Consider the following 22,171-nt stretch of genomic DNA (forward strand, 5'->3'; position numbering starts at 1 on the left):
TCCATCTCTGGACTGTTTCTCTTCTGTCTTCATGGCTGGAGCACTCTTGTCAATTCCTCTCTGTTGCAGGAATCCATATGGTCTCGGAATTGTTTTCTGAAAATATACAAACATTCTCGATCAAAAGTTAATAAAAGGTTATTTTCTATAAATTTGTCTTAGGATCCTTCCTCCCCCCCCCGCCCCCCACCAAATGATTTTGACACCATATGTGTTTTTCATGGGTATCTTGCTGTTAGCATTTCAAATGAAGGTTAATTTTCTAAAGTACAAATTTTCTAGATGTTATTTACTGGCAGGATATTTTTCCTTACATGATATTTTTCCACTGTTACCCCTTTTTTAATTTAAATATTAGGAGGCTTTTGGAAATTTTGTAATGTAATCTTGATAGCTTTTACATTTTAATTATTTGCGCTAAAATATGACTGCTTTAGGTTCATTACATGATACGCAATTTTATCATGAGATGAACTGCCAATAAGAATTTTTGTTAACACTTTAGGAAAAGTATTTTGTATAGTACAATAAATTTTCCTAGAATATTTGCTTATTTCAATTAGCTAATTTAATTTCCTCTGAGAAATTGACCACTATTCAACTTTCAAACTCAACACTTTAACAACAATCTTATTCTACCTTGTGTATATTAGTGGAAAGGATTATTTGCTTTCTTGAGTAGGCCCTGAGCATTCCTAGTACTAGGCTGGATTTGGATATCAAAAACCCACTTCTCCACACCATGGGTACAAGAAATCTCAAGCTTGTTGCAGTGAGAGGGCAGCTGCTGTGAGCCAAGTCTCCGTCTGTTACCTGGGTCCTGATTTGAGTTGGGCATGGGAAGCTAAGCAGCCATGGGGGCCGAAGACCTCCCTCAGAAGGGGTGAAGGTTCAGGCCCCTGCCAAGTTGCGGTGGGGAGGGGGTAGGGTAAGTATCTGTGCCCCACCTCTGTTGACCCCCAAGTTCTCTCCTGATGGCCCCTCTGCGACTGTGCCTGTCTTAGGTAGTTCCTTAAAAAGTTGTTTTATTTTCCTAAAGAAAAAAAATTTAGTGAGAGAGGAGTGGCATTATTTTACATTAAAAAAAAAAAAAATCTCTACGGTATAGTTTAATAGAAGACCTCTGATTCTTGTATCTACTTCTGGATTTACTCTGTTGTGATGTCATATAGCCTCTGGAAAACTCCACCTCACACTCCTATAAGATTGAGAGTGAAAAAGGCAAATACTGTTTTGGTATAATTATGAAAACAGTTTTGATGCCACAGACCCTTTGATGGAATCTGGGTGTCTCCCAGTGGTCCCCAGACAACACTTTGAAAAATGCTACCTTAAGATATTCAGGAAAAGATTGATTCTCTGAGCGCAGTCTGCATAGATGATTGAAGGATCTTGAGGCAAGGCAACGGTGTTTTATTCTTGTTTACTGACCTTCAGGTAACTACATCTTTGATATGCACCTCAGAGACCTAATCCATTAGGAGACAGGGTTCTTATACTGTCAGCCAGTTAATTCTTTGGGGAGCATCATGCCATATATTCTGATATATAACTCTGGCAAAATTTTATAAGCAGAAAATGGACTTAGGATATGAAGTTCCTGTCTCTGAAAATATACAAAATATTTTAAATTATATTAGTTTGCTAGTCTATTGCTTTTGTCATCTAGGTATTTATTAATAGATAATTGATGGAAAATTCAAAACAATTTGAAAAATACTCTGGCAAACCTTAAGACAAAAGTGTAATGTACTGTGAAAAATTTTTTTGTTTGAATGTATTGTGTGGTTGGTTGGATGTGTGTGTATGGGGTCCTATATCCAATTTCCATTTGTAGTCTGTGATTATAATTTTTGAAGTAAAAAAAATGATCTTTTTGTTAATATAAATGTTAATTATTAAAATATTGGTATTATAAGAAAACTTAAATCACTCATAATCCTGGCATTCAGAGATAACAGCTGTCAGAAAAAATTTAGTGTATTTTTCCCCCCAATATTTTTTTTATTGATTTAATGCTTGATAATTTGACTTCTTAAAACAGATGTGATATCATTAGTGAACATAGTTTTGTTTCGTCTTTTCCTTCTCCCATTTTAACATATTGTGAATGCTTTCCCAGAATGATATACGTTTTTTAATGAGTGATTTAACATTTATCTTATCTGTCTTTTATTGGTAGGATGGTTTTCTTGGGCAGGAGAAAGCAGATAAATCTAATGTGAAGAGGGATGTAGGCGTGTTGGGGAGGAAGGGACAGTATGACTGTTTCTCATCTTGCATGGGTCAGCGTGGGAGTGGTTCACAAAATGGGGTGGACTTCGCCACAGACACTGCTTTATTTCCTGCCTTTTCTCCACAGCATCTTGAAATAGAAGTCTATAGTAAACAGCACAGAATATTTGACCCATTTACTTATATAATCAATGCCCGTCATCCCTACCTGTGACTTTTGGGGAAGCTCTGTCTTTGCTTTGAGTCTTCATCTTTAAAGAGAAGGGATTGAATTAATAGCTGTCTGAGGTTCTCAGTTTAATAATATTTGCTTTACGATTAAGCAACATTTCTTCAAGAAGGTGAACTGAATTCTTTGATAATGAGATTTTATGAGTCCTAGATTTCTTTTGTATTAGAATTTTGTCAAGATCCCATTCATAAGAAATCTGTTGGCTGAAGCATGGAAATCTTCATACTAAGATTTTAGCCTTAATAGCATTTAGTCCTAAAGATGTCATTTTTTCCTCTTTCCACAATGGTGTAGCTTAAATACTTTCATCCACCAGATGGTGCTATTGGACAACAAATTTATCCGAGGCTGTGGGTTTCCAAAGGAGGTAAAACAGTTGAGTTTCTTTCCAGTTTGTATATATATATATTTTTTTATTATGTCAGGATAATCATTTATCTTGAAATAAATAATTTGAAGCCAGGACAGTAACTGTATGTGTAATTTTCACATCCAAGGTAAAATGTCATTATTCTACACATGTTTTGGTGCAAAGAGAGGGTTATGGGCCTGTAAGAATGTGGCTTTCAGATTTTAATTCTGTGAAATAAAGCTTCCAGTTAATCAAAACGCATTATCTGCCAGCATGTTATGGCTGGTCTTTAATTAATGAAGTCTTAGCCTGCCTGATCCCAAATTATGCCCTCCAGTCAGGGGAGGTGATGGCAGTTCTCTTCACATTGCATCAAGAATGTCCCATTAGCCCTAACTGGTTTGGCTCAGTGGATAGAGCTTCAGCCTGCGGACTCATGGGTCCCAGGTTCGATTCCGTTCAAGGGCATGTATCTCGGTTACGGGCACATTCCCAGTAGGGAGTGTGCAGGAGGCAGCTGATCGATGTTTCTAACTCTCTATTCCTCTCCCTTCCTTTCTGTGAAAAAAAAGAAAAAGAAAAAGGAATGTCCCATTAGTCTGGAAGCTGTGTTTTCTGAGGGGATATTGTCCAGGAATTGTTGATGGGAGAGACGTAAATTTCTGCCTCAGATTGACCTCAGAGTACATGGCTACTGCCCTCAAGTGTCTTGCCTGTGAGAGGGTTAGGTGTATAGAATCAATATCGTCTCTGGAAAACTTTCCAAAGAATAGCAGCTGCCCCAGAACAGATTGGGCTGCTCTCAGTGAAAGGAGCTGCTGACCTTGGAATGTTCACGAGGAAATCATTCTGTGAGAAATGATTTCAATGAAATTGGGTTGGGTAGATTTTGATAGAATTGATAATTTTTATGTTAACTCTTCTCTTTACCACTCAAAGCTCACCAAAGTATATGTAGATGTTCAATTAAGTGCCGAATTGGTAAACCAACAAATAAATGTGGAGTCCCATGCTGAGTGGTTTATGGGGTGTTAGAAGAGTTAGGGATATCAGTTGTTTGCCAGTGCAGAGTGCTTACTAGGTAGTTGGAGAGTCATGAATGGTTTTCCTAAAGGAGAAATAACACTTACCAGATAGATTAGATACCCCATGGGTGGTAGGTATACTATGCACCATACCAGTGTAAAGAGGTTAAGCTTCTGGGGACTGGCAGAACCCCTCAGAACCCAGGACATCAGACATGTGAACCACAGTGAAGAATGAGGATGCTCAAGTGTTCTAGGGCTGTGGTCAACAAACTGCAGCTTACGAGCCACCTGTGGCTCTTTGGCTTCTTGAGTGTGGCCCTTCCACAAAATACCATAGCCTGGGCGAGTCTATTTTGAAGACGTGGCGTTAGAAGAAGTTTAAGTTTAAAAAACTTGGCTCTCCAAAGAAATTTCAATCATTGTACTGTTGATATTTGGCTCTGTTGACTAATGAGTTTGCCGACTACTGTTCTAACATATTAGATGGTCAGTATGCTTGGAAGGTCGGGGATCTGTGGAAAGTGTTAGGGAAACAGCAGTAGGATTTCCCCCCCTCCTTTTTAAATCTTCACTGTTGAAAGTATTACAGCTGTCCCCCTTTCCTTCCCTGTTGACTCCCTCCATCTCACTACCCCCCTCCGAGCCAGGCCTTCCCTGCACTATTGTTTGTCCATGAGTTATGCATATAAATTCTTTGGTTAATCTCTTACTATTCCCCCCCTTCCACCCCCCCCCCCCCCAACCTCTACCCCCTCACCCTCCAGGCAGTGGGAATTATTGAAGGGAAAAGAATACGAAACCCAGAGGTGAAAAAAACAGAGTTTTAGTGCTGAATTTTTGGGTGATCATAAAGTCTTTGATGATTTGGAAGGAGTCTTGGAGATCACCTGAGGTAGCCATCATATTTATAGATGAGGAACCTCAGACTGAAATATGAGATGTCAAAGATGACAACCTACTAAGTGGTAGAGATGGGGGTCTCTTCCCCTTCTCTTTCTACAACTTCAGACTGTCTCCTGGAAGGATTATGGAAATTTTGAGCCACACTACCTAATAATAGAGTAATATACAAATTAACACCAATCTGTTACACCCACCAGCCACGCCCACCAGCTAATCAGAGTGAGTATGCAGATTAACCAACCAAGATGATGGTTAATTTGCATACGTGGAGGGAGGAGAGAAGTGAAGACTGAAGACAGCATAGAAGGAAGAGGGAGGGAAAGTGGAAAGCAAGATGGCTGCGGCTGCTGGAGGAAAAGCACTGGCAGCGCTGTGTGGGGCAGGGCGGGGCGAGGAGGCAGCAGGGGTGGCAGGCGCAGCCAGCAGGTGTGCTGGGAGAGGCACGCAGCAGTGGTGGCAGCACACATGGCTTCGGAGACCAAGGCCGTCCTGCCTGCCCCACCCTGCCCTGCCCTGCCTGCTGCAGCTGGAGAGGTGGGGTGGGGGCGGGAGAGGTTGTGGTGGCAGGAGGGAAGTCCACCAGAAGTCTTGCAGTAATATTCCTGCACCTGGTTGCTACTATTGTATATGCCGGACCTCTTCTTCTCCTGCATTATTATTTGCTGGGTGCTCAGTGTCTTAGTTCCCATTGCAGCTTTGGACTTGCCTGCAAATTATAAAAGGCCTTTGATAAAGCATGAATATTTGAAGCCCAGATCCTACTTTGGTCCCATCCTTCCACGTTTAAAAAAAAAGAAGATGAAGATCATTTAGATTTCATTTTTATTATGATTTTTTTTAAAAAAACATGGAAGCTGCTGTTTTTGTTTTAAAAAATATATTTTATTGATTTTTTTACCGAGAGGAAGGGAGAGAGAGAGAATGTTAGAAACATTGATCAGCCGCCTCCTGCACACCCCATACTGGGGATGTGCCCACAACCAAGGTACATGCCCTTGACCAGAATCGGACCTGGGACCTTTCAGTCTGCAGGCTGACACTCTATCCACTGAGCCAAACCGGTTTTGTTTTTTCAAAGAGGGAATTTATAAACAGAGTAGGGAGATTCATATAACCATTATAAAAAGGAACTATTGATCCACACTTTCTGCTTCTAGAATCTGTTTTAGAAATGATCAAATATATGGATCAATGCTTTCACACCAAGATTATTTTCCATTTGTTTTAAATTACAGCCAAGAATGCAAAACAGCATATGTGTATCACAAAGGAAAATAGTGATACAAATTGTTAGAGACATGAAGTGATATATACAGTAAAGTAAATGTTAGAAAAATGTTCACAGTTCAACGAGGGGTGAATACACAACAACAGCTGTGTATAGATATACTGCCAAGACCTTGAAATGCCCATGTTGCCTTGTATAGAGGTATTGTATTATGTAGACATATTTATACAAGTATTGTGCAGAGTTTCCCTCACAAATCCTCCCATTTGGCTGTGGGAAGAGAGATGGAGAGGTTGGGGACTTGCTTCCACACAGCTTCTTAGCATGGGTTCCTCAAAATAAGTCCCCTCTTGTCAGTGGGCTTTTGGGGTCATTAGAACAGAGTTAGAGTCATGAATCCAGGAAGTCTGATTCTAATTATGTCCTAATTTAAAACCATAAAAAGTGGTTTCAGAGAAAGATAACATTAAGATGATAAAATGACTTTCTTATATTTGCAGGTTTATAACGAAGCTTGATTATTTTTTTTATAGTTTAAAAAAATATATATTTTATTGATTTTTTTACAGGGAGGAAGAGAGAAGGATAGAGAGTTAAAAACATCAATGAAAGAGAAACATTAATCAGCTGCCTCCTGCACACCCCCCACCGGGGATGTGCCCACAACCACAGTACATGCCCTCGTCCGGAATCGAACCCGGGACCCTTCAGTCCGCAGGCCGACGCTCTATCCACTGAATCAAACCGTTTTCGGCAGGAAGCTTGATTATTAAAAAAAAGAAAAAAAGAAAAGAACTTAGGTTGCAGATGTTCTACGAGAAAATCTAGTTTAATATTTAGGAAAATTATTGTTTTCTCTTTTTCACTGAAGGAATAAGGTTGAGTCTATGTATATGATCCAAAATTTTACACTGTGAAGAATGAAAACAAAACCATTAGATATTCCTTAGTTCATTCATTGATTCAATGAAGAATGAAAGAAAACTACCAGTCTTCTGCCAAGTGTTATGAGTATGTTTGGGGTTCTGTGCACTTCCTGGACTTATAAGTCTATTTCTTTTACCAGGTGGGGGAAGTTTTCTGTCATTATTTCTTCAAATAGGTTTTCAGTATCTTGCTCCCTCTCTTCTTCTGGCACCTCCATAATTCTTATGTTGGTACACTTGAATTTGTCCCAGAAGCTTCTTACACTATCGTCAACTTTTTGTATTCTATTTGCTTTTTGCGTTTCCGGAGGAATGTTTTTTGCTTCTTGGTATTCCAAATCTTTGACTTGATTCTTGCAATCCTCTAGTCTGCTTTTAGGTCTCTGTATAATATTTTTTATTTCAGTCAGTGTGTGCTTAATTTCTAGTTGTTCCTTTTTCACATCCTCAAGGGTCTCATTTAATTTATCAGCCTTTTCTAGGAAATTTTTGAAAAACCTTATAACTGGTTTTGAACTCTATATCCAATCTTTTGCTTTCCTCCATTTCCTTCTATTGAGGCCTGCCTCTTTGTCTCCGCATTTTAGCTGCTTCCCTGAGTTGATGGAGTGCCTTTGTGTGCTAGGTGTCCTAGCAGGGCTCAGCAGCTCAGCCTCCCCAGTTACCTGTGGTGGACCCTCTTGGTGCAGCCCTTTGTGGTCTGTCTGTATGTGCAGTCTTGTTATAGTTAAGCCTTGCTTGTTGTTGGTATCACTGGGGAGAGTTGATCTCCAAGCCAAATAGCTGTGATGATCAGCAGTGTCTCCACTAGAAGGGCTTCTGTGCTCAGCTTGGATGGGGCGGACTCTCAGGGTGGTGCAGACAAGCTTTGGTTTCCTGTCATCTCTGCCCTAAGAAGGTCCTGTTCTCCGAGTCCTATGGCAATGGCTGCTGGCTGTGTGCACCTCTGAGAAAAGGTTGCTCTCGAGTATCGCCTGCTGCCAGACAGTCCAATTTCTCCCTGATCGGAGCTGGATATCAGTGCAATCAGAGGGGTTTGTTTTCCTCCCCAAAGAGAAAGCTCGCCAAGCGTTAGCTGCCCGCCCTCTCCGCGCACACGCCTTGAGTAAGCCAGCAGCGCATTCATCCACTCGCCCTTTCCACGCTCACAGATCTCCTAACCTCCACAGCTCCTGAGCTCAGCATCCTTTTCTCTTTTTTTCTAGTTGGTAGAGCTTCCACTCAGCCAGCTTTCTGGTGGTCTGGATGATGTCTGCTCTGTTTTCCAGTTGTAATTTTAAAATTGTTGTGGTAGGCTACATTTAGGTGTTTACCTTATGCTGCCATCTTGGTTTCTGTAATTGATCCTCTTTAAAGGAGAACAGAGCTTCCCCTAGTTCAGGTTTCCTTTAGGACAGTCTCCAAGGGCTACATGTTGGTAGATTTGTAAAAGTTAACAATGGTTTTTATTATTTCTATGAAAATTTTTTAATAGAATGCATGTCAGTGAGAGGATCCATGAGTCCTCTTTTGACCTCAGCCAGTATTTCCAAGTTGACCAGTGAAAAGCAAAATCACTAAATTAGATATGGTCCCTGACTTAAAATGTTTCGACTGATGAATTTTTGACTTTATAATGGTGTAAAAGTGTTATGCATCCAGTAGAAATAGTACTTCAGATTGTGAGTTTTGATCTTTTCCTGGGCTAGAAATATATGTATGATGTCCTGTTGTGATTCTGGGCAGTGGCAGTGAGCCACAGCTCCCAGTCAGCCAGGCAATCATGAGATGAAACAACTGATACTCTACTGTGAATACAGTGTATTAGAAGACTTTGCACAACTGCAGGCTAATGTAAGTGTTCTGAGCACATTGAAGATAGGTTAGGATAAGCTGTGATGTTTGGTAGGTCAGGTGCATTAAATGCATTTTCGACAACAATATTTTCAGTTTATGGTATTTTCAACTGATGATAGGGTTATCTGGACTTAACCCCATTATAATTGGAGGAACATATACTAACTTTCCATTCCAGTTATTAGTGGTTGTGAAATAAAGTGAAGTGAAATAAAGGAAAGCACACTTCACATTCACATTCTCTTCACTTTCCTTTATTTCACTTCCCCTGCAGGCCTGATCCCTCCCAACTGCCCTCCCTTGCTGGCCATCTTGTGGTGGCCAGCTGGTGTCCACATGGGGGCAGCCATCTTGTGTGTTGGAGTGATGGTAAATTTGCATATTACTCTTTTATTAGATAGGATGTCTTTTAATGAACAAAGACTGATTTTAATGTTGTTGATTTTTATCAATCTTCTCTTATTAATTTTATTTACTTGCATTTTTATCTCTCCTGGAACTCTGATCCCATTAACGTTAGCCATACTTATTCTACATTAGCTTTCAGATTTTCCTTCTCATATTTCTGTACTGCACTGTGTTACTGTCATACATTTTATCTTCTGGTGAATTATTTCTCTTGTTTAACCCTTTCATTGAGTTTTTTTAGTTTATTAATGATATATTTTACTTGTAATAGAAGTCCGCACCACCTCCTTGAACTGACTGTCTTCCAAATAGTTTATTTTACTTGCTTGCCTTTGTGATTCCAGTTTTTATTTTTTAAAAACATTTTATATTCTTTAATGTCTCTCTGTTAATTCTGTTATCAGCAGTCCTTGATATCAGGTCGGGGAGCATTCTACATGCTCCTTCAGCTGTTTTTGTTGCTTTCTCCAGTGCTGGCTTGCCTCCCTGGGTGCATGGTGATTTTTGGTTGTGTGCTTTAGCTTGATCTTAATTTATGGAAAACTTATAGGTTTCAATGGAGGATGCTTTTCTTACAAAAGGATTGGGTTTGTTTTTGCTTAGAACCAGGGATACCATTAACCTCAAACCCTTTAATGGTCCAGACTTGGGAGGAGTCCCAAACTCTCTGAAATCTATTATTTGAGTGGTTATTCCCCCTTTTTCTTCTCTGTTCTCCTTTACATATTCATATTTACCTTTTAAAGATGACTAGTCTTTTTATATGGCCCTTTTGTTGCAGTTTCCCCCCTCCCCCCCAAACTTGCTCTACATTGGGTATGGTTTAGACCTTTAGAAAGAAAAGAAAGCACTACTGTAAAATTCTAGATATTTTGATGTGTGAAAATGCAAAAAATAAAAGTAATCTGTTTTAAAAGTAAGAAGTTTAAATAATCTATATTACTAAAAGCCAGTGACTGTAACGCCATAAAGCTGTAATGACCAAATGACTGGTCACCAGGAGGTGCATTGACTGTGACTGGTCTTGCAGCATGGCGGGTCTCTGGGTCTCCAGCATGGCGGGGGTTTGGGTTTTGCACAATTTCGCATGCTGAGCCTCTAGTATGAGATATTTTGTGGATAAGAAGAAGCAAAAAGAGCTATCATGTCACACATTGTAATTAACTTTAAAGCAAAATGAATTTCACAGGCATCTGATTTTATTTTTATTGTGTAAAGATCCTAAGGAAATCATAAGTCTATTTTAAAATGTCAACCAGAGCTTTCATTTTAGTTAGTGAAAGGTACAATTTTCACATATTACTATCTGAAATGGATTGAATTTTGAAGTCTTGAAAGAACCAATCAAGTTTTTTTTTTTCTTTTTTCTTTCTCCATGTACATTATCTTTGAAACTCTTGAGGGCTTATTACAGCCCTATGAATTAGGGGCAGTCATGTACTGTAGCCTAATCTTAACTTACCATCAAATTAGTGGTGATTGGGTGGATGGTCTTTTGTTTGGATCACAGCACTCTAGGTGTTGAGTGGGCTGTGATAAGGGTTTTAGAAAGAGATGGTAAGAGCCAAATGAGGAAAAGGAGAGTCTTAAAAAAACCCCACCAGAACTTAAAAATTAGTATCTTTATTTATTATAGTTTAAGCAAAAAATACCTATAGAATACTGTACAATAATGTGCTAATGAGAAACATATCATATACTCTATTATAAAAATGGGACCCATGTCAGTATTTATGAAGGGATTGATTACAACAAATTGTGGTTTGCTAGACTGACAACCAAGTAGATTGGCTGCTCTGTTCTCAGTTTCAAACAAGGAGGGCTGGTAAGTTACTGAGCATCTTATTTCCATCTGTAGGATGAGGGCATTTTGCTCTTGTTTTCCCAGCTTGCGGATTATCCCAGTGCTTTTGAGATCCCTGTGCTAATGAAATAATTACTGAGTACCTACAGAGTTTTAAGATTTAGTTCTAGTTTTCTGGATGGATGACATATAAAGAAAATGTTACTTTACTTTAAAAAATTAAAAAAAAAATATTTTTGCATGCATTGCCTTGTTCTTTCCTCCTTCATCCCTTTCAAATTATTGCAATACGTGTGAATTTCTTAATACCTGCTACTTTTCTTCAAATGTGGCCACAGATATATTTTGTTTGATCCACAATTCTAAAAATTTGTTAATTTGGATTTTGAGCTTCACTTAAAGTTCAGAACATCTAGCAGCATTCCCAGTGACAGCAATTGACAGGAGCTAAGTAAGGGCTCTTCTAGAGAGGACAGTAGATGGTCTCCAAATGGTCTTCCCTACACTCCTTTTGATTTGCACCAGGCTGTGTCACTCACGTTGTAACTTTCCGGCTCTTTGGGCACCTCAGTAGCTTCTGCTTTATCACTCAGCTCTTCACTTCCTGATGTGTCTCTGGAACATGCTCCTGACAATCCTCTTTGAGGTAGGGTAGGCCCTGAGCCCCAGGGAATACAACTCAAATAAGCTCTGGTCCTCCCACCTTTTAAAAAGAAAAATATAGTTAGAAATTTTTTCAAAATATTTTCGTATGTATTTTGAAATCTTGTCTTTACAACTGTCCCTTGAGATAGGTAAGTCTGGAATTATGTGCTGTTAGGAAGCGTTGGTCTCCACTTGTGCTGCCAAGGGCATATTTATTTTAAAGTAGTTCCACTGAGGGATAAGATCTTTTCTATGGACATCTCAAGGTGGCCACAATTCTTGTCATGTCCTCATTGGCAGACTTGAACCCTGGCCACTGTTCTGCCATGAACATTCATTGAGAAACCGTCAGCTCCTATAACTGGTGAGTGGCAGAGCCAGTATTTGGTTAGAGAGCTTTCAACTCCTGTATAGCATGCTACTTTTCTGATACTGTGTCATTCATGGAGAAAAAATATCATTTCATTTTGCTCTTTGCTGGGTGCGAACAGAAGAGAGAGTGTGTTAACCATGATTTTTATGAGATTATTAAATAGTCTTTTATCTCAGAAGAACCTTTTTGTAGTCTTTGATGGGTGTGCCCTCATTTTTTATGTCCTTAAAAAGAAAAAAAAAAAAAGCCAATTCTCTGCTTGCTAGCACATTTAATAGGGTTAAAAGTTTAAGACTTCCCTCTTTTCTTCCTACTTTTAATCCATCTTCTAGAATGCCTCTCCTGGTGTGTTGTCCCACAAGGTACTATTTTACAGATGGTAATGGAGTATGCAAACAAGATTTTTGTGGTCAAATAATATTTGGTAAGCACGGAGTTAAGCAAAATTAAATAGGTTTCTGTAGTAAGGCCTTTCAGAGTCTCGGAATACCTGTCAAGACCGTGACTAAGAGGAGGAGAAAAGGAAGCCAAAGGTTTCTGACCACAGCCTCTGGTAGGCATAATGTTGCATCAGGAACGGTTTGGGAAAAATTGGTTTACAATGATATTGCATGAATTCTCTGTATAGGTGGGAATGATGCATTATTAGTGAGGTTTCTAATGTATCTTATTGCTGCCGTGTCATCCTTCAGTTTTCTAGTGACTGAACGCAGCCTCATAGAGTGGGTGCTGGATGCTCACAGTGCTGAGAAGAGGGTGCTCATTGGAGTGGAAGTGGCCCAGAGAATAAGGGCTGTGGCCTCAATTTCGGTATAGTCTCTGTGGATGTTATGGGTGCATTGTTCTGATGCCAGTAACTCCCTTAAATAGCTCCTGATTCTAGTTATGCTATTGAAGACTGAAGAGTTCTTTTAAAATGCCATCTAATTCCCAATAGGTGGAAGGTAAAGGAATGATCCTTGATAAAATTCTCAGTTACACATATGTGCATAGATCATGATCCAATGATGAATTATTTCAGAAAACCAGATAAACACAGAGTAAATAGACAAACAGAGCGGGACAGGCCTAGAATGTTGACTGGGTGATTGGGGTGAAGGGAGAGGAGAATCAGGAGGAAATATTGGCCCATTGGAGGATAGGCGAGTGACAAATACCCTCAAGGACCTGCTGAACATGTAGAAGAGCTAATTTGACAGAATCTAGAAGAGGCATTTTTCTGTGAACTTGGGCTGATGTGCAGACTTTCTGCTGAGATTCTATGGCTTTAAGCATTAAACAGTTTGGCAAATTTTGACTTGTCATTGTGGGGCTTGTTTGTAGCTGAGGTCTTTCTGGAGACCTTTACATTACACCAGGTCTATCACCAACACTCAAGTGAAGCAGCTTTTATTATAAGCTTTGCCAGTGTTTGTGTAGAACAGTTGTACTCCTGGGTGGGCAGGACGTGGCAACTTTGTTTGCCTGCCCTAAATTTTAGCTCTTTAGATCTTTGTTGACAATTGTTGCTGAGAGAGGAGGATGATATGTTGTATTTTAAAATGATCAGAACTGGAAGCATAGTGTTTACAAGTGAAGGCCCAGGAGTCACATAGATTTAGTTTAATTTTTGCCACCTATTACTGGCCAGGAGTATTAGGTTTCCCCATTTGTTCATTTAGGTTTAACATTACCAATGTTACCAGATTGTTTTGAATAGGTGTGGTGTATAGGTATGAGGTAGAGTGTGGTTAACACTTCACCTAAATCAGTGTTTCCCAAACTTTTGACATATGTGTACCCCTTCTATAATTTTTGTAACGCTGAGTACTACTCGTACTCATGAGAACATAGAATTAGGCGCGGCTAAAGCACGGTGCGGTGCATATTCCCACCAAACTCCGGTGCAACGCGTACCCCCACCAAACTCTTCCTGTACCACACTTTGGGAAACAAGCACCAGTCTCCTAAACAAACTCAGAGTATGTCTCATCATACTCTGAGTTTGTTTAGGAGACTGGTGCTTGTTGGTGTTTGTATAGGGCCTGTCCTTGGAGACAGTTTAGCCAGTTCAGTCCATAGTGGAGAATGGAAACTGGAGAAGAAATTTTGAAGTGGTAAAATTTGTCTACTGTCTCTTTACAACTGTTATTCTTAGTATTTTAACCACTTTTTAAATTGAAATTATATGAGATTCTAATAATTTCATATAATTTTTTGAAAAGAAGTTAAAAGTTTCAGCCTCATGTCACCCTTGGCCTTGCCCGTCACTTTACCTTAAAAAAAAATATGTTATTTGCCTATTAATGAGGATAACATCAGTAGTAAATGTCTTAGGACTTCATTATTTCTTAATATATATTCGACTGTGGTTTTGGGGGAGGCTTTCTACTAAGATTTACTAGAGAATACTGGAGATATTTATTCTATCTATTCTAAGAAAATTTCTGAACATTTTGTGAACTTTAGCATGTTCAATATTCATTCCATGAATCTCTGGGAAGTTGCTAGAACTCAGGCTTTGGTGAAGAAAGACTGGCAGCTCAGAAAATCTCAGTGTTCTTTGCCCTGGCCAGCGGCAGAGCTGGGTTATAATCTGGGTCTTCTGCCAGCATTCTCTCTTCTCTACCTTATCCCCTTAGATACGTAGGTTTGAGGATGTCAAATGAGTCAGCTTTAGTTATTTAAAAAAAAATAAAAATCAGTCACTAATCAAGTTAGGATCTTTCTCTGTAAATGAAGGAGTTTCAGAGGAATGCTTTGTTCCTAAATTTGCAAGTTCATTCAGTTTAAAAATGATTGCTGTAATATAGCTCTCATATTCATTATTCATATTCATATTCATTGCCTCAGTAATGACTTTTAAATAGGACTTTATTATTAGAATGACTGGACTGAAGTCTGATTGGACTAGGGTTAAGAGATTGCATCACTATAAATAGAGATAAAATATTTTACATAAGTTGATCTACTTTTTATGAAGTTTCATAAGTTGGAACTTAGGATCTTCTCTAAAACACTTTGATCAATTTCCAAATAGCAAACTTCCCACTGTGGGGTTAAAGATAGAATGACCACTTAGGAGACTTTGGGAATTAAATTATTTCTGTTGGCACTTTCAATTATGTTAAGTGAGGCAGAGCTTCATTAACTGCTCCATCAACAATTTTTCTAACCCAAAAGCTTGAGGAGGTAAGATTACCATACTGATTAGAGAATCATCTATAGACCAAAATGAAAACAGGAAACCTGTACATTTTCAGTAAGAGAAATATTAGATGTGATTGTCTGTGAGGCCATTCGAATAGTTATTGGAGAGGGCCTTATGGGTATGTATAAATTAATTTAATGTCCCTCTTTTTAAAAAAATGTTTTTATTGACTTTTAAAAAAATATATTTTTATTTATTTTAAATATATTCTTATTGATTTCAGAGAAGAAGGGACAGGGAGAGATAGAAACATCAATGATGAGAGAGAATCGCTGATTGGCTGCCTCCTGCACAAGCCCTACTGGGGATCGAGCCTACAATCCAGGCATGTGACCTTGACTGGAATCAAACCTGGAACCCTTCAGTTCGCAGGCTGACACTCTACCCACTGAGTCAAACCGGCTAGGGCAAAATTTTTTTAAATTGATTTTAGAGAGGGAGTGTGAGAGAAATACAGAAACGTCAATGATAAGAGAGAATCATTGTTCAGCTGCCTCCTGCACTCCCCCTACTGTGGATTAAGCCCACAACCTGCGCTTGTGCCCTTGACTGGGAATCGAACCCAGGACCCAAACCAGCTAGTGCAATTTTTTTTTTTTTTTTTTTTTTTTTTTTTTTTAGAGAAAGAAACAGAGAGGAAGGATGATGGAGAGGAATATCAAGGTGAAAGAGAAACAGTGATTAGTTGCCTCCCATATGCACCCTGTTCAGGAATCAAACCCACAACCTGGGTATGTGCCTGGATCAGGAATCAAGCCAGTGAAGTTTTGGTGCAGGGGATGATGATCAACCAACTGCACCACACTAGCTAGGGCAATGCCAGTCTTTAACAGTACCTTGAATAGTTTGAGATGGGTTTAAAAGCATTGCAGTTCCTTCATGATTGCATTGGAATTTCACATTCTTTGGCCAGGCATAACCTTATTCTTTTATACCAGCAATTCTAACCTTTTCTCTCTATTATCACCCACCATGTTGGGTTATTGTTAGAAAACTGTATTATTCCAGTGATTCTACCAAAGCTTGGAGAAGAATTTTTTTTAACAGCTATTATGTGTTTAAAATTCATAATCAACATGGAGTTTAATATTTACTTGAAGAAGCAATAAAAGCACAATGTACTATGGCTTAGGGTAGTGCTAAGAGTTTTTCCAGTAGAGGTCAATTTTTAGAAAATGATGTATCATGCTAAAATTGAATTGGATGGGGATGAGAGAGGGATGAAAGAACATATATTTTGCTAGTGGTATCTTGAAATATTACCTGATGTTGAATATGACTTCTAAACTAATTTAAAAATAAACAAAGTGAAAATAAAAATAAAATAACTCAAATCTAAATGGTGTACCAAAAATAGAAAACATCTCCAGATCATGTTTTTGAAAAATGATTGTATTGCTAATAGCAAGTGGGGACTTACCTTACATTTATGTTGGGAATCAGGGAGTCATTTGGTATAGTTTTATACTGATATTTATATAGAACCACATTATGCTCATAATAACCTCACAGAATTAATAATGGATATATCCTATCTGATAAAACAATAATATGCAAATTAACCACCACTCAGACACAGCCACAAGTCATGTGCACCACCCAATCAGGAGCAAGTATGCAAATTAACCCAACCAAGATGGCTGCAGCCACAGAGTATGCAGGAGGCTTGGGTTTCCCTGGTAATGGAGGAAGCCAAGCTTTCCTCATACCCTGGTGGGCCTAGGCCTCCACTCAAGGCTACAAAAGTTTCAATTATAGAAGATAAATAAATCCCAACAAAATGGCTTCAGCCATGGAGCTAGCAGGAGGCTTGGCTCTGCTCAAGGCTACAAAGTTTCAATTATAGAAGATAAATAAATTCCAGATACCAGGGCCTCTGTTTGGGTCACCGGGGGGCGTGGCCAGCCTGCACACCACCATAGGACCCTTGCCCGGGCTGCCCTATGTCCCAATGGAACCCCCACCCTGATCTGGGACACCCTTCAGGGCAAACCAGCTGGCCCCCATCCTTGCACCAGGCCTCTATCCTATCTAATAAAAGAGTAATATGCAAATTGACCATCACTCCAACACACAAAATGGCTGCCCCCATGTGGTCAAAGATGGCTGCCACAAGATGGCCAGCAAGGGAGGGTAGTAGGGAGGGACCAGGCTACAAGGGAGGGCAGTTGGGAGTGATCAGGCCTGCAGGGGAAGGCAGTTAGGGGTGACCAGGCCTGCAGGGGAGGTCAGTTAGGGGCAAACAGGCTGGCAGGGGAACAGTTAGGCATCAATCAGGCTGGCAGGGAAGTGGTTAGGGGGTGATCAGGCTAGCAGGCAGAAGCGGTTAGGGGCAATCAGCAAGGCAGGCAGGTGAGCAGTTGGGAGCCAGAAGTCCTGGATTGTGAGAGGGCCGTTGGACATCCCTGGAGGGGTCCCAGATTGGAGAGGGTGCAGGCTGGGCTGAAGGACACCCTCCCCCGTGCATGAATTTTGTGCATCGGGCTTCTGGTGTGTGTGTGTTGACTTCCTGGATGTAAAGTATCAAATAATCTTAATAATCTTCCAGTCCAGCCTCCTCTAAATAAATGACCATTTCTCTCTCTATAGCTTCTTGAATAATAATTGCTTTACTTTTCATTTCTAAGTGAATGAAAATATACAGTGTAATAATTTTGGCAGATGATGGTTTGATTAGTAAATGTTACCTTTAGTAGTGTAATAATGCTTGATTTTTTTTCTCTCTCTCTTCTGGTTCCAGGGTGTGGATGAATGGAACATAGCTCGCCTAAATACTATCTTGGATGTGGTTGAGGAAGAGTGCGGTATTTCTATTGAGGGTGTAAATACCCCATATCTCTATTTTGGCATGTGGAAAACCACATTCGCGTGGCACACCGAGGATATGGACCTCTACAGCATTAATTACCTCCACTTTGGAGAGCCCAAGTCTTGGCAAGTTACATGTTTACTATTCATTCACTTTGGAATTTTGAAGTTTGGGCAAGGCACTAGAACTATTGAAGAGGATGTTTTTCCCTTGGTGGAATCAGATTTAATATGAGCTGTAAGAAAGTTTTTTACTGTAATAATGCATTGTCTTCCACTTTCCCCAGGTTTTTGCTCAAAGTTACGAAGCTAGTGGTGACTTGTCTATCTAAAGTTGCCTACAGACCATTATGTGTATATGTGTGTGAAGCGTTGATAGATATTTTAGTCTTGAAGGACTTGTTAGGCATCTTTACTTATCTGACCATTTGTTGGAAGGTGTATGGGAAAGTTGACTTCCTGGATGTAAAGTATCAAATGATCTTAATAACCTTCTTATCCAGCCTCCTCTAAATAAATTGCCATTTCTATATAGTGTGTGGTGGCTGGAGGGAGCGGAGAGGAGAATCAGGAGGTCTGTTATCAATCTTTGAGTAATAGGCATGGGTCAGAGCAATTGAATGTTGATACATGTTCTTAACTTGCAGTTTCCTCTGTTTTTGAACTTCGTTCCTCATTTTTCTTAAGGGTTCTGTAAAATGCATTAGATAGTACATTCATTGCACATTTGTAATTATTAGCTTGCTAACCCTGGTATGCTTTGTGGTCAGGCATTTTCATGTTTTAAAGAGTTAAGTCTATTTTCTATAATATCAGCCTACTTTCTTTAATATATGTACATCAGGGTAACACACAGGCAAGAGCATATGAAGCATAATCTGGACAACAGGAAATAGGATGTTCTGATGAACATTTAGGATGCTCTTCAGGTATTGTGTCAGCCCAGCAGCTTTCTTGGTTCCAATTCAAAGAGAATGGTCTCTTTCAAGTTCTGCTTATCATGAGTTGAAATACAGTGTGTAAGTTCTAGTCCAATCTTGCCATTGAGGTTTTATCATTTGGTGAAATGAGAAATGGTAAGCTTTCTCCAAAAAATTTAAATATAGGAAAACTTCCTAATGATTGAAAATGACATCTACTTGGAAGGAAAGTATTAGGTGGAAGGGCAAAGTTCTTAGGATATAGAAGAGAAAAATCCAGGCAGTTCTTACTTTGCTGATGAGTTTTTTTTTTAATCTAAAAAAACAAAGTGGGAAGCTCTGCTGAGCCAAATTGAGCAGGGCTGTTTAACTTATTTTAAAGGTAAGCACATTTAATTTGATTAATTTTTAGCATTCTTCTCTTTTATTTTTATTTAAAAAAATATATTTTATTGATTTTTTTTACAGAGAGGAAGAGAGAGGGATAGAGAGCTAGAAACATTGATGAGAGAGAAACATCGATCAGCTGCCTCTTGCACACCTCCTACTGGGGATGTGCCCACAACCAAGGTAAAAGCCCTTGACCAGAATCGAACCTGGGACCTTTAAGTCCATAGGCTGATGCTCTATCCACTGAGCCAAACCGGTTTTGGCCATTCTTCTCCTTTAACGGAATAAATCAAACTTCAAACATTTTAAATATGAGGTCTAGTATGTTGAGAGGTTTTATGACAGTGTGATGGGATTGTTCATTTCACAGTTGTTTACAGGAGGCTCAGTTGTGAGCACACACTCTAGGCCCTGTGGGTCTCTATTTGTCATCTTTCTTCAACAACTTTCTAAACATCTGTCATCCGTTAGTACTTTTGGGACTTAGCTCTTGGAGACTTTGAGAAATATTACAAAGTAGTGCATAGGCTCCTGGACAGTGGTCTCCATGCTTTCTGACACCCCCTTTCAGAGTGGATAAAATTAAATGAAGTGGATAAATCAACATGTTGGTGAAATCTAGTAGTATTTAGGTAACTACTAGTATATACTATATTTCCCTTAAGAAAAATGAAACACTAATAGCAAAGCTTTTCTGGACGCTTGTTAGATATTAATTAGTAAGAATGATTGGGACATTAATTTGAGTTTTTGGTATTAGAGGAGTCAGAGATGTGGTTCCTGCTTTTTTCCGGGGGTAGATTATCCTTTCCTCTAGTCTTGAGAACAGTATTATGTTGTTTCCTAAAGATCACTTAGGGGAGAATATTCTGGTCAGGAAACGGACTGATTCTAGAATCTTGTGTCTTTGGGAAAGAGCCCTGCAGTTTGTGAGAATCATTCTGCTAGTGTCCAAGGTATTTCTTTCTTCCAGCATGTATATTTTCAATATTTAATTACTCTATTAGTTATTAAGCATATAGACTCCATCCTGTGCATTAAGGGTAGATTTATAATAACACTATTATCTTTAACCTTGACTATTATTTATATTTAATGATAAAGTAATAAAACACAGCAGTAAGTATGACAGCTAATCTACATTCCATTTTCTAAGATAACTACTCTAGGAAAAGAGTGATATAAATGACTGTAAGTATATTTCCCAGTAGATTCATGAAAGATTATATTAGCTCAGCGTTAAATACTTTGAGGTAAACTCAATCATCATTAAAATTCACTTTAGTAACAATCGTAATATATTTAAAGTGAGCTTTGAAAGTTGGTAGAAGCAGTACAAATTCATATAAATATTGGGAGGCAGGGAGTGTGTGTGGCCGAGCTAAGACACAAGGACCAGCAATCAGGGCTCTAGTCCTTATTCTGCTACTAACATTTGTCTTTGGACAGATAACTGTACTTGAAGTTTCCTCACCCACAAAATGTCAAGCTTAAACAGTATGATCTCCAACCATAGGAATATTTTCACTTACTCTACAAAGTGAGAGGATGACACAGTGATGTAGGTGTGCGTGCACATGAGCACACACTGGTTTCCTTTCCTGCTGGCCTCTGCTTGTTGAGTTGGATCTGAAACAGTTGCCTTTACTCTTCTCCAGAAGTGACCTCTCCTCAGCTTGACATCTCTTTCCTGGCTGTGTCTTCCTCCTTCTCTCTGGCCTTACAGGCTGGCGATGAACTTCTACTTCTTCATCTTCAGTTCTTCATACCATGTTTTTGGTATGATTATTGCAAAGACTGCTGCCTAGAATCCCCTCCCTACTTCCATGTCTACACTGCTTTCATGTGCCCCTATATCCCTTAGATTTTTGCCTGAAGTCTTTTCTTTTTTTTTTTTTAAAGTGTATTTTATTGATTTTGTACAGAAAGGAAGGGAGAGAGATAGTTAGAAACATTGATGAGAGAGAGTCATCAATCAGCTGCCTCTTGCACCCCCCCTACTGGGGATATGCCCGCAGCCAAGGTACATGCCCTTGACGGGAATCGAACCCGGGACCCTTCAGTCCCCAAGCTGACGCTCTATCCATCGAGCCAAACTGGTCTCGGCTGAAGTCTTTTTAAAAAAAAAATATATTTTATTGATTTTTTATAGAGAGGAAGGGGGAGAGATAGAGAGTTAGAAACATCGATGAGAGAGAGTCATTGATCAGCTGCCTCTTGCACGCCCCCTACTGGGGATGTGCCCGCAGCCAAGGTACATGCCCTTGACTGGAATCGAACCCGGGACCCTTCAGTCCGCAGGCCAACTCTCTATCCACTGAGCCAAACCGGTTTCGGCTGCCTGAAGTCTTTTGAGATCAATCTGTTTAAAGGCAGAGAAGGAAAACACACACACACACACACACACACACACACACACACACTCACTCGCGTGTTTTAAAGATTTTTGTCTAAAACGTAACCATTAAGAACACGAAGTTTCCTGAGATTTCTGAGTAGCTGCAGGATATGCACAGCCCCAGGTGGGAACCTCAAGACATACTTTTATGGGCACTATATATATGGCAGATTTTGCTTAGTAAGTTTTCATGAATACAGGGATGTATTGAAGAGACTTTCAGAGGGGCTGCTGATTTATTTAAACATTTCTGGCATAACGGTTTAAGGGGAAAAGAATGCTTAAAGTAAGCAGATAGAAAACTGCTCTGGCAGTCAGTGGTATTTATTATTTTTTGAATTAATATTGACTTTGGAGCAAGAAGACCTGTTTTAAAATCCCAATCTGTCACTTACCAGCTGAATGACTTAGGGCAAAACACTGTACGACTTTAATCATAAATTTCTTTAACTGCCAAATGGAGGCATGATTTATTCACTGTCTACTTATAGGATT

General features: G+C 39.4%; 1 protein-coding gene across 19 annotated transcripts in view; it reads left to right on the forward strand.

Annotated features, from left to right (window-relative positions):
- Nucleotides 1-22,171, forward strand: part of KDM4C (lysine demethylase 4C) — a 279,727-nt gene that overhangs the window by 30,530 nt on the left and 227,026 nt on the right. For 16 of the 19 annotated variants that reach the window (XR_006741312.1, XR_006741313.1, XM_036434027.2 and 13 more), the window contains exon 5: nt 17,901-18,094. The exons of the other annotated variants lie outside the window; for them this stretch is intronic. Coding sequence is in view for 14 of the 16 variants with exons in the window: in XM_036434027.2 (XP_036289920.1) it covers nt 17,901-18,094 (194 nt within the window). In the remaining 2 variants the exon portion in view is untranslated. The remainder of the gene's footprint in view (nt 1-17,900; nt 18,095-22,171) is intronic. 19 annotated transcript variants of the gene reach the window in all.

This window comes from Pipistrellus kuhlii, unplaced genomic scaffold, assembly GCF_014108245.1.
Source record: "Pipistrellus kuhlii isolate mPipKuh1 unplaced genomic scaffold, mPipKuh1.p scaffold_m20_p_12, whole genome shotgun sequence".
Taxonomy (NCBI): domain Eukaryota; kingdom Metazoa; phylum Chordata; class Mammalia; order Chiroptera; family Vespertilionidae; genus Pipistrellus; species Pipistrellus kuhlii.